Below are 13200 nucleotides of genomic sequence, written 5' to 3' on the forward strand. Positions count from 1 at the left end.
AGCAGAAGTTCAGTTTTGGAAACGTTAAGTTTCAGATAGAGAGCAGACATGGTGTTGCAAACTGCAGTAAGGCAGTCACTTGTGTTCTGTAGTACAGCGGGGGTGAGCTCAGGGGATGAGGTGTATAGCTGTGTGTCATCAGCATAAAGATGGTACTGAAAGCCAAATCTGCTGATGGTCTGTCCAATTAGGGCACTGTAGAGGGAGAAAAGAAGAGGGCCAAGGACTGAACCTTGAGGGACCCCATGTGTGCGGATCTCCGCGGCCTACCCACAGCAGGGGGCGGGGATTAACCTCACACGATCCATGACGTACCCAGTATGTCATGGGTCGCTAAGGGGTTAAAATTCCCATCTCTCAAACCATATAAAGGATTAAGTCAATCGTGATCGCAGCATTCAGGAGGCAGGGAGATGAATCGCTTACCTCTCCCTGGCAATCGGGTACCTGTAATGCAATCACAGGGACCAAATTGCTGCCATGGCAACCCTGAGTCATCACCAGGTTACTGAGCTACAGAGAGCCTTACACACCATGCCGACTGCATGGTGTGTGAGGCGAAGTGTCATTGTTGCACTGACAGATATAATCCAGTGCAGTGATTGAGCTACAGCAGGAAAAAACGCAGAAAGAACTGTCATGCTGCAGATTTTTTCTGCAACATTTGCACAGCAAGTCAGGATGCTCATAGACTTTGCTGGGATGTGTTCATCCTTGCATTACTGATTAAAATGTGCAAGAAAAATCGCATGATAAAAACATAGCATGGGGACACAGCCTTATAGTCTGAAAAATAAGGTAACTAGTACTTTAGTTTTCAATTGTATACTTCAAAAGTATGAAAATTGTCCCAACCGGCAAGGGAATGAGCAGCAGAGGTTTAGAAGACTGTTCAATCGCTTCCACGCTGGTTCTCCTAGTGAAGAAGACAGCCTGTATCTGGCGTAATCTACAAACTAAGCAGATCGCACCAGTCACTCAGGCTTCTTCACTGAAGCTTTCTGTGCATGCCCCATCGCGGGGAATGATGGCTCCTGCACCACTGAAAGAACAGTCAACTGCCAATCAATAGGCGGTGGATGAGGAAGATAAAGCAGTTATCAGAGCTGGAAGTGGCCCCTTTGCATGACAAACGGTACATTTCTCGGAAACATAAATCCAGACTTCTAAAGTAAAGCTAAGGCTGTAATCAGCACTGCAGGGCCCATACACAGATGACATTAGCTTGGGTTAGAAAAACCTGCTATCAGGTTCTCTCTAATAAATGAGAACTGCTTGTACACAGTTTCAATAGTGTCACAGAAGGTTATAAAAGAACACGGAATTAAAAGAAAAAGGACATTGTCCCAAAAAGGCTGATAAGTCTAAATAGTTTCTTTACTCAGATTTATTTTTTCTCTTTGAAATAGGTGCGCCATGATACCTGAGCATGAGGATTACATGAAGGATACATATCTAATAACACCTTGTCGGATACATAGTATAAAACCCCCTGACTTTCAATAGGATAGGTCATTAATATCAGATAAGAATATAAAATAAAAAAAAGGCAAATGGCAGCGCCTTGTATAATACGTTCAAAGAAGTAAACAACAGAATAAAAAGGTTCCCCAAAGAAGGAGGCTCACCTTTTTAGAAAAAACAACAAATAAAAGTTGCTTAACTCCACCTTCCTGGCAACTCTTCATTACCAAAAATACAAACCTGACACCAAGCTTTACATATCGTATATTAACCCCTTAACGACCCATGACGTACTGGGTACGTCATGGATCGTGTGCGGTTAACCCCCACCCCCTGCCGTGGGCAGGCCGCGGCGATCTGCGCACATATCAGCATATCCGATCACATATCTGTTTTCAACAGCTGACATGTGTGCCTGCTAGTCGCGGGTGGAATCGCTTCCACCCGCGACTATTAACCCCTTACATCTCGCTGCCAAAATCTGGCAGCGAGATGTATATGCGCGCCGCTATTATTCTGACTTACCCCGCCCCCATTGGAAGTCACGCGACATGATCACGTGACTTCCGGTGGTTGCCATGGTAGCACAGGGTCATGTGATGACACCTGTAGTTAACCTGAGTCATTTACTCTCAATGCCGGAATACAGCCGGCATTGAAAGTAAAGCAGCATATCTGCAGATCTTAGCTCTGTAGCTGTGATCTGGAGATATGGCAGAGCGATGAGATTGCTGATCGCTATAGCCCCCTAGGGGGACTAGTAAAATAAAAAAAATTTTAAAAAATGTAAAAAAAATAAAAAACCTAAAAGTTCAAATCACCCCCCTTTCACCCCATTGAAAATTAAAGGGTTAAAAAAAGAAAATATACACATACAGTGGAACCTCGCTTAACGAGTAACCCAGTTAACGAGAATTTCGCTTAACAAGCAAAGCTTTCTGTAAATTTGTAACTCAGTTTACGAGAAAGCTTTGCTGTACGAGCAAAATCCTCACCGCACACACTTCCGGTTCCGTCCATCCACCGCGCTCTGACCCGCTCTTGCAGTGCACACAAACACACATATGTACGCACAAACACACAAACCCACCCACACGCACACACACAGTATTATGCTCACCTTACCTTCCGTTCCATCGCCGGTCTCATGGTTCTTGTAGTTCCCAGTACATCGTGACGAGGGAGGAAACCTCGCGGTGAACTACAAGATCCAGGAGGCCGGCGATGGAACGGAAGTTAAGGTGAGCATAATGTGTACCTTCCGTTACATCGCCGGCCTCCTGGGTCCTGTAGTTCGCCGGTATAGGCTGTGCATCGGCATCCATTGCAACGAAGCAGGAACTTCCTCTGTCACCGCTACTCAAAGGCAGCGCGCTGACCAATCAGAGGCAAGTGTCTCCTGCCTTTGATGCCAGCGCTCTGGATGCGGAAGTTCCTCCCTCGTCGTGATGGTAACCCCATACACAGCCCATACTGGTGAACAGCAAGTCCCAGGAGACCGCCGATGGATCGGAAGGTAAGGTGAGCATAATATGTGCGTGTGTGCTTGTGCTTGTGTTGAATCACACAATAGGGGAACCAGGATGGGACATTTAACAAGTTGTGGAAGGAATTGTCTGCATTGCAATGATTTCCTATGGGAAATTTTGCTTTGCTGAACGAGTAACTTGGTTAACAAGCACAGTCCCAGAAAGGATTGTTCTCGTTAACCAAGGTTCCACTGTATTTGGCATCGCCGAGTTCAGAAATGCCTGATCTATTAAAATATAAAATCAATTCATCTTCTCAGTAAACGGCGTAGCGACAAAAAAAATTCCAAACGCCAAAATTATGTTTTTTGGTCGCCGCAAGTTTTCCGCAAAACACAGTAACAGGCGATCAAAACGTAGCATCTGCACAAAAATGGTACTGTTAGAAACATCAGCTTGAGATGCAAAAAATAAGCCATCACTGAGCCAAAGATTCCGAAAAATGAGAACGCTACGGGTTTCGGAAAATGGCGCAAAACGTACGCCACTTTTATTGGACAAACTTCTGAATTTTTTTTAACCCCTTAGATACAAGTAAACCTATACATGTTTGGTAACAAGCCATGGAGAAAAAGACATGGATCGCACATCCCAAAAATACATTGATCTAAAAGCCGCTAGGCAAAAATTTAAATAGAACATGAGGTTCTTAGTTACCATTCTGATCAGACTGTATTAAGCCCACTGCCACGTCACGGCGAACCTCTTGAGTGGGTCCCTAATCTAAAGCCTTTATGGTGCGGCACTGTGTGCCAACCACTGCCGCAGCGACAAAGCAACAGCAAGGCAGGCAACCTGGCGCCTCACAGCACCCATGCTGCAAGGCAAAGCCCCCAAGGCTCCAGGCCGCACTGCCCCACTGTCACGACATCACCACAACAGCGGCCACCGCACAGCACCAACACACAGTGAGAGAAGCTGCGCACTCACCTCCCACCGGCTCCCATGTGTAAACTTGCTTGGATCTGCACTCTCCCCATTTGGCACAGGTGATTTTAATCAGCAGGAGACTGCAAGAGGGGTCAGCCTTCTTTTTGCTCCCAGTTCACATATGGGAGCCGGTGGGAGGTGAGTGCACAGCTCCTCTCACTGTGTGCTGGTGCTGTGTGCTGGCTGCTGTTGTGGTGGTGTGGTGTCGGTGGGGCGGCGCGGCCTGGAGCCTTGGGGGCTTTGCCTTGCAGCATGGGTGCTGTGAGGCACCAGGTCGCCCGCCTTGCTGGCGCTTTGTTGCTGCGGCGGTGGTCAGTGCACGGTGCCACACAAAAAGGTCAGGTTAGGGACCCACTCAAGAGGTTTGCCGTGACGTGGCAGTGGGCTTAATACAATCTGATCAGAATGGTAACAAAAGAACCTCATGTTCTATTTAATTTTTTGCCTAGCGGCTTTAGATCATTGTATTTTTGGGATGTGCGATCCATATCTTTTTCTTCATAGTATGGTATCTATACATGTTTGGTGTCTACAAACTGGCACCGTCCTGAGGTATCACACTGACACATCAGTTTTACCATATAGTGAACATGGTGAATAAAATATCCCAAAAACTATTGTGCGATAACACTTTTTTTTGCAATTTTTCCGCACTTGGAATTTTTTTTTTGCCATTTTCCAGTACACTATATGGTAAAACTTATGGTTCCACTTAAAACTACAAGTCGTCCCGCAAAAAACAAGCCCTTATATGGCAAGATTGACGGAAAAATAAAAAAGTTACGGCTCTCGGAAGACAGAGGGAAAAAAAAAAACAAAACGGAAAAATGCAAAATGCCCGGGGGCTGAAGGGGTTAAGCCAAACTCATTTTACAAAAACTACGTATTTTGGAGGTACAGAACCTCATATTCAGACTAAAAGCTTGTTAGCAAAAGGTACTATAAAATACACAAAAATTGTGCCATGTTCTGAATAAATTCTTCCTGATTGACAGATGTGAATTTAAGATAAAAAACAAACAAACTGTAAAAATACATATAAGCCTATACTCCCCTCCGGTGCGGCCACGGTTCCAGCAACATCTAAAGCCACGTTCCTGGGGCCCATGTGACATTGGTTGTGGAACTCATGTGTCATAATAATCAGTGCCGGCTTCCTTCATGCCGCATTTAGATGTTTGAGCAAGAAGTCAGCGCAGCGCTCAGCTGCTCAAATGTCCGAAGGCGGGGAGAAGGAAGCCGGCGCTGATTGGTTGCGAGACTCCCATGTAATAATGTCATGTTGGTACCGGGAACGCGGCTTTAGATATTGCTGGAATCGTGGCCACAACGTAAGAGAGTATGTTTTTTTATTTTTACGGGGGCAAACAAGGGGAAAGAGTAGGGGTTGTCCAAGTAGTGCACAAACCTGAGTTCCCCTAATGAGAGGAAACAGGGCCAGAAAGTTGTATTTTATAATCCCGTGCTGTAATGTCTGTATACTCTTTTGTGTCCTCCCCTACCCAGGAGATGTGGTATGTTCAGATCATGTCTCTGTACAGTCAGACACAGCCATTACACAGTACACAGCAGGGGCACATATATAAGATCTCAGCACAGGAACATTTCTTTTTAACACATCCAACTGATTAAAATGTACTTTGGTAGTGGGACAACTCCTTTAAAGCACCATTTCAGTTTTTTAATTTACTTCACTGTTGGAGTAGTATTACCAATCCAAGTTCCCTGCCCCAAGTAAAATACTTATCGGCTGCAGTTTTCTGCTCTTTCCAGCGTTGCTCTGGTCATGATTTGATGATTTGCCATATTGTAACTGCAGCTTATGACTGAGCGCAAGTCAAAGGTAATGGTCACAAGCGCTCAATGTGAATCTGTGAGAGCCTTGTTCTGACTCTCATAGACTAAACATTGAGAAGTGACTTGCAGCTCACGTAGCAAACCCTGAAGCAATTTGGCAGAACACAAACCGCAGAAAGTGGTGCTGAAAACAGAAGGAGCCGGTGGCTGGTAAGTATACTACAAGTGGCAAGGAATTTACATTAGTGATGCTACTCCAGCGGCGAAATTTATATATAATATATATGTATATATAATCCTATTTTATGAAAATGTACAATGTAAGTGGAACAAAGTACAACAGGAGTCGATCAAAATATCGCACCTACCCAAAAATGGTATCAGTACAAACATCAGCTTAATGTGCAAAAAATAATCCATCGCACAGCCCCAGATCCTGAGAAATGCAAATGTTATGTCTCAGAAACTGGTGCCAAAAGTCATTTTTTTTTTTTTTACAAACATCTGCGTTCTCTTTCACCAATTAAATAAAAGAAAAATTATACATGTTTGGTATCTACATACTCGTATTGACCTGGGGAACTATACAGCCAGGTCAGTTTTACCATGTAGTGAAGATGGTAAATAAAAAACTATTGTGAAACGGCTTTTTTTTTTTTGCAATTTCACCAGACCTGGATTTTTTTTACGGTTTTCTAGTACACTATATGGTAAAACTAATGGTTTCATTCAAAAGTACAACTTGTAAAAAAAAAACTTAACATGGATAGGAGGGTCTGCTGCTAAGTCTTTGGTTTTGTGATCTTTTTTGTTTCTATGGTAATGAATGTTACATCACATGAAAGCCATATGTGTAATATAGGTTTTAAAAATGTTGTGTTTGTTGCTTATGGCAACAGTGTTGTACGCATGCGGGAAAACAAAATGGCGGCGTCTAATGCAATATTTATAGCAACGGAGAGCAGAGGAGTGATAAAATTCTTGTTTCTGCAAGGAAAGTTTGCGAAGGATATTCCTGGTGATATGTCACAGACATTGGGGGATCAATGCCCTTCATATACCACAGTTAGGAACTGGGTTGCCAAATTTAAAATGGGCCAGTTCAGCACCAATGATGAGGAGTGTCCTGGACGACCGGGAGTGGTTGATGTACCGGAGATCGTCGATGCTGTGCACAACCTCATACTGGAGAATTGACGAATTTCAGCTAAAGCAATAGCAGACATCATGGGGATTTCGCATGAACGTGTTTGAGTCATTATCCATGACCATTTGCACATGAGGAAGCTATCGGCAAAGTGGGTCCCCAAATGTTTGACAACAGATCAGAGGAGCATGCGAGTGAAAACTTCCCGGTCCACTTGTCAGAGTTTCTGGACTGATAAGAACTTCCTGGATCGATTGGTCACTATGGATGAGACCTGAATTTATTAGTATGACCCAGAAAGCAAGCAGCAGTCAAAAGAGTGGCGGCACAGTGGGTCTCCTCGTCCAAAGAAGTTCAGGGTGCAAAAATCAGCCACTAAGGTGATGGTGTCTGTGTTCTGCAATAAGAAGGGCGTGCTGCTAGTGGACTACCTTCAAAAGGTATTACATTGAGCTTTTGGACCAATTGAAGGCAGCTCTGAAGGCCAAAATGAGCGGCAAGCTGTCCAAAGGCATCTTGTTCCTGCAAGACAACGCCTCCACTCACACTGCACAAGCGACCACGGCAAAACTGGCAGAGCTGGGCTGCCAGCTGGTTCACCACCCACCTTATTCACCAGATCTAGCTCCCTCTGACTATCATCTGTTTCCAAACCTGAAGAAACACCTCAAGGGTACCAAATTTCACTCCATTTCTGATGCCATGGCTGCTACAGATGCCTGATTTGAGGCACAACTGAAATCCTTCTTTTTGCTAGGCTTACAGAACTTGGAATACCGATATAAGAAGTGTGTTGACATCAGTGGAGAGTATGTGGAATAAATGTAAAGTTTCATCATCCTCTCTTTTCTTTCTGGGTAAAGCCAAAGACTTATCAGCATACCCTCATACATCAACGGAAAACTAAAATGGCTCTTGGAAGAAGGGGAGGAAAATCTGAAAACAATATACCCAAATAACTTTTCTGGCAGTTTCACGTTTTATTCTTCGTTTCCTATGCCCAAAATAAGCCATTACAGTCATCACTTCCTCTAAATACTCCTCAGCTCCATATGACTACAAATGCCATGAACCTTTCTGCTGGGCTATAAGCTAGCAGTGAGCACACCCATTGTAGGTGCGCCAAAACTCCTCCCACACCTTCCCCAGTGTTACACACCATCAGCACGATTTCTTGTACAGGACACTATTATAGGGAACTGAAGTAATGCACAAAGCACCAGAACACCAACCCTCCCATTTTTTGGATATTAAGATGCACCTCTTTCCTCCCAAAAATTTGCAAGGAAAATGAATGAGGGGTGCATCTTAAAATCTGAATGTAGCTTTCCGGGGGGTGGTGGAGAAGGGTCACAGGAAGCAGGGCAATGCTGTGCGCTATGGAGCGGCTCTGTACGGCTGTGTGCGGCAGGCAGCAAACCTCTGGCCATTCTGAAGAAGTTGGCGGTAAGGGCTTTCAAATAATGGCTCTTGGCTCAAGCTCTCATCTGTGCACGCGCCGACTCCAGCCGCCATTTCTTTGAAGCCCGCACCACCGTCATCTTCAGAATGGCCTCATCGCCCACAGCAAGCACCAGCACCGAGCAGTGCCGGCTGCCCCAGCACCGCAGCCGTCAGTGAGTATTTGGACTCCCCTCTGCACCGCCATACTCTTGTACCGCCCCTGCCTCCTGTGACCTTCGCTCACCACCACTGCCACCTCACCTCCCTGGTAAGACACCACCGGATTATAAAACGGATCCCATATTTTTTTATATCTTTAAATTTGGGGTGCATCTTATAATCCGGAGCGCCTTATAAAACAAAAAATACGGTATAAACTTACACCCTGCTGTATATGTTCAGAAACAAGAGAGCTTGTAAAGACATGTAACATAGTGGCCAACCCCATAAATCATTCGAATATCTACTAAAAAGCAATATTGGAAAGTTAGCAGTCAATGGCAATCTGGAGAGATACTTACGCCAGGACATTCTCTTCTTTACTGAGCCTGGTGGTCACGGCACTGACAACTTCTTGTGAGGCCAGAGGCAGGCCAAAGCCACTGAGGGCCCCTACTGCATGGTAGATTTGGGTGACGGAGGAATCCTCACTGACAGCACCAAGCAGCAAGTCTCTGGTTTCGTTGGAGATAGGTACCTAGGAAAATGTAGCTGGGATCAGAAGCCTGAAACACTGATGAATGAATCAGAATAATCCATCTGTCTGCTGACCTACCTCACAGTTGGATAGGGCTTGACTGGCTTGAGCAGCGTAAAACAGTGAATCCACATTACCGGCATCAACGTTAGTGCGAATAAAATTACAGGCGGCCTATGAGAGGGGAAAAAACAGATGCTGAACATACATAAAAGCAGCATAACCCTGCAACCACTGGGCACCCACGTAACCGATGGGTATTAAACAATTTAGAAGTACAGTATAACGATGAACTATAATAGAAGTGTTTATTTTGCATTTTTTTTGCGTCCTTGTGTTTTCCTTAATACTTGATTGACCCCATTCATTTTTACTAATAATGTACTGAGAAACGGGGGGAGCAATGAGAAAAAAGTACAAGTCTGTTATTCTTTGGGATATGTTCTTACAGCATTAACTGTATTGTAAACAATGACCTGGTTACACAATTCTTCAGAAAGTACGATTATGAGGATTAAACTTGCAACTTTTTAATTTACTATAAAAAATAAATTTAAAAAAGTTGTAAAAAAAAAAAAAAAAAAAATACATTTGTGCTGCCATACTCCGATACCTGTAACTTATTAATTTTTCTGACAATTGAGCTGTATGACAGATTGATTTTTACATGGCAAGCTAATGCTTTGACGTCAGGTCTGGAGCTTTTTTGCTTTATAGCATTTACCGATTAGCTTTTTATCATTCTTTATATTTGTATTCGGACAGTGAGGCTATTCAAATTTGTAGATTTTTTTATTTTTATTTTCTCAAGTGATCCTATATTTGCAGTATAAAGGGAAAATGAGTCCTATGAGACCCGAAGTTGGCAGTGTCATGGTGGGGAGAAAAAGAGAATTTTGTTACTTACCGTAAATTCTTTTTCTTATAGTTCCGTATTGGGAGACCCAGACAATGGGTGTTTAGCTTCTACCTCCGGAGGACACACAAAGTACTACACTTAAAAGTGTAGCTCCTCCCTCTGAGCTTATACACCCCCTGATGAGCAGACTCAGCCAGTTTAGTGCAAAAGCTGAAGGAGAATAGCCACCCACAAGTAAAACAGAGCAAAAACCGGAACAACCGGAAACTCTGTCTACGACAACAGCCGGTGATGACACGCGGAACAAGAAATTGCCAGCAGGCAACAGGGAGGGAGCTGGGTCTCCCAATACGGAACTATAAGAAAAAGAATTTACGGTAAGTAACAAAATTCTCTTTTTCTTTATCGTTCCTTTGGGAGACCCAGACAATGAGACGTCTCAAAGCTGTCCCTGGGTGGGAAATAAACAGAAAAACAAAGAAGTAGGCAGAACCTAACTTCACAACTGGGCGACAGCCGCCTGAAGGATGCGTCTGCCCAAGCTCGCATCTACCGAAGCATGAGCATGCACTTGGTAGTGCCTTGAAAAGGTATGCAGGCTAGTCCACGTGGCAGCCTGACAGACTTGTTGAGCCGTAGCCTGGTGCCTGAAAGCCCAAGAGGCACCGACAGCTCTGGTCGAGTGTGCCTTGATCCCCGGCGGGGGAGGCACTTGAGAACACTGGTAGGCATCCGAAATGGTCGACCTAATCCAACGGGCTAAGGTCGGCTTAGAAGCAGAAAGGCCCTTGCGCCGACCTGTGGTTAGCACAAAAAGAGAAGTGCAACGCCTAAAAGCAGCGGTGCGAGACAGATAGATCCGGAGAGCACGCACCAGATCCAGAGTATGCAGCGCTTTTTCAAAGCGAACAGGAGCCGGACAAAAGGAAGGTAAGGTAATGTCCTGGTTAAGGTTGAAAGGAGAGACCACCTTAGGGAGAAAGTCCAGAGTCGGACGGAGAACCACCTTGTCTTGATGAAAGACCAAAAAAGGTGACTCCGAAGAGAGTTATGGCCACCGGAAAAGCCACTTTCTGTGAAAGACGAAACAAAGAAACCTCCCTAAGAGGCTCAAAGGGGGGTTTCTGCAAAACCGTGAGAACCAAATTAAGGTCCCAGGGATCCAAGGGCCGCCGGTAAGGCGGAATGATGTGAGACGCGCCCTGCATGAAGGTGCGGACCTGAGCCAGCCGGGCGAGACGCCGCTGGAACAGCACTGACAGAGCTGAGACTTGTCCCTTGAGAGAGTTGAGGGACAGTCCTAGCTGCAGACCGGACTGAAGAAAGGACAGAAGGGTCGGCAAGGAGAATGGCCAAGGAGGATAGCCGGAAGAGCGACACCAGGACAGGAAAATCTTCCAAGTCCTGTGATAGATCTTGGCGGAGGAAGACTTACGGGCCCGAGTCATAGTGGAGATGACTTCCGTAGGAATACCAAAAGCCGTCAAGATCCAGGACTCAAGAGCCACGCCGTCAATTTGACAGCCGCAGAATTCAGGCGGAAAAACGGACCTTGTGAGAGAAGGTCTGGACGGTCCGGGAGATGCCACGGCACCTCTACAGACAGATGGAGCAGGTCTGGGTACCAAGCTCGCCTGGGCCAGTCCGGTGCAATGAGGATAACTCGACGGCCCTCCATTCTGATCTTGCGCAGGACTCTGGGCAAGAGAGCTAGAGGGGGAAACACGTAGGACAGACGAAACTGGGACCAGTCTTGAACCATCACTGTAGTCCGCGGCGAAGGCCTGAGGATCGTGGGAGCGAGCCACGTAAACCGGAACTTTGTTGTTGTGACGGGATGCCATTAGGTCCACGTCCGGAGTGCCCCATTTGCGGCAGATCGACTGAAACACTGCCGGGTGCAGGGACCACTCGCCACTGTCCACGGTTTGACGGCTGAGATAATCTGCCTCCCAGTTTTCCACGCCTGGGATGTGGACTGCGGATATGGTGGACTTGGAGTCCTCCGCCCATTGAAGGATGCGTTGTACCTCCAACATTGCCAGGCGGCTGCGTGTCCCGCCTTGGTGATTGATGTAGGCAACCGCTGTCGCGTTGTCTAACTGGACTCGGATGTGCCTGCCCGCCAACAGGTGGTGAAAAGCCAGGAGAGCCAGAAGCACAGCTCTGGTTTCCAGCACATTGATCGAAAGGGCTGACTCGGACGGAGTCCAAGTGCCCTGCGCTCTGTGGTGGAGACATACCGCTCCCCAGCCGGATAGACTGGCATCCGTCGTGAGGATCACCCAGGACGGGGCCAGGAAGGAGCGCCCCTGGGACAGAGAGAGGGGCCGAAGCCACCGCTGAAGAGAGCTCCTGGTCTGTGGCGACAGAGCCACTAACCTGTGCAAGGAGGAAGGCCGCTTGTCCCAACAGCGGAGAATATCCAGCTGCAGGGGACGCAGATGGAACTGGGCAAAGGGAACAGCCTCCATTGACGCCACCATTTGACCCAGCACCTGCATCAGGCGCCTGAGGGAATAACGGCGGGGCCTCAGTAGAGAGCGCACCGCCAGTTGGAGGAACTGCTGTTTGACTAAGGGCAACTTCACAAGTGCCGGCAAAGTCTCGAACTGCATCCCTAGGTACGTGAGACTCTGGGTCGGAGTCAGAGTAGATTTGGGGAGATTGACAAGCCACCCGAATTGGGCTAGAGTGGCAAGAGTGAGCGAGACACTCCGCTGACAGTCCGCGCTGGATGAAGCCTTGACTAGAAGGTCGTCCAGGTAAGGAATCACTGCCAACCCCTGTAGGTGCAGGACCGCAATCACTGCTGCCATGACCTTGGTGAATACCGGAGGGGCTGTGGCCAACCCGAAGGGGAGAGCCACGAATTGGAAATGATCTTCTCCGATTGCAAAACGTAGCCAACGCTGGTGAGAAACGGCAATTGGCACATGCAGATAGGCATCTCTGATGTCGATGGATGCCAGGAAATCCCCTTGGGTCATTGAAGCAATGACTGATCGCAGGGACTCCATGCGAAAGTGCCGCACCTGAACATGCTTGTTGAGAAGCTTGAGATCCAGGATGGGCCGGAAGGAACCGTCCTTTTTGGGAACTAAAAAGAGATTTGAGTAGAAACCTCTGAACCGTTCCCGGGCGGGCACCGGTACAATTACTCCGTTTGCCTGCAAGGATGCCACGGCCTGCGAGAAGGCGGCGGCCTTGGAGCAGGGGGGAGTTGAGAGAAAAAATCTGTTTGGCGGGCTGGAAGAGAATTCTATCCTGTAGCCGTGGGAGATGATATCCCTCACCCACTGATCGGAGACATGTTGAAACCACGCGTCGCCAA

At 46.7% G+C, this 13200-nt stretch overlaps 1 protein-coding gene across 2 annotated transcripts in view; it reads right to left on the reverse strand.

Moving 5' to 3' along the window:
• The window catches only part of RPN2 (ribophorin II), an 83315-nt gene that overhangs the window by 52709 nt on the left and 17406 nt on the right, over nt 1–13200 (reverse strand). For both annotated transcript variants that reach the window (XM_075349817.1, XM_075349816.1), the window contains exons 3-4: nt 9086–9181; nt 8832–9007 (exon numbers count right to left, since the gene is read on the reverse strand). In XM_075349817.1, the coding sequence (XP_075205932.1) occupies nt 8832–9007; nt 9086–9181 (272 nt within the window). The remainder of the gene's footprint in view (nt 1–8831; nt 9008–9085; nt 9182–13200) is intronic.

The sequence above is a fragment of the Anomaloglossus baeobatrachus genome, chromosome 5 (assembly GCF_048569485.1).
Source record: "Anomaloglossus baeobatrachus isolate aAnoBae1 chromosome 5, aAnoBae1.hap1, whole genome shotgun sequence".
Lineage (NCBI taxonomy): Eukaryota > Metazoa > Chordata > Amphibia > Anura > Aromobatidae > Anomaloglossus > Anomaloglossus baeobatrachus.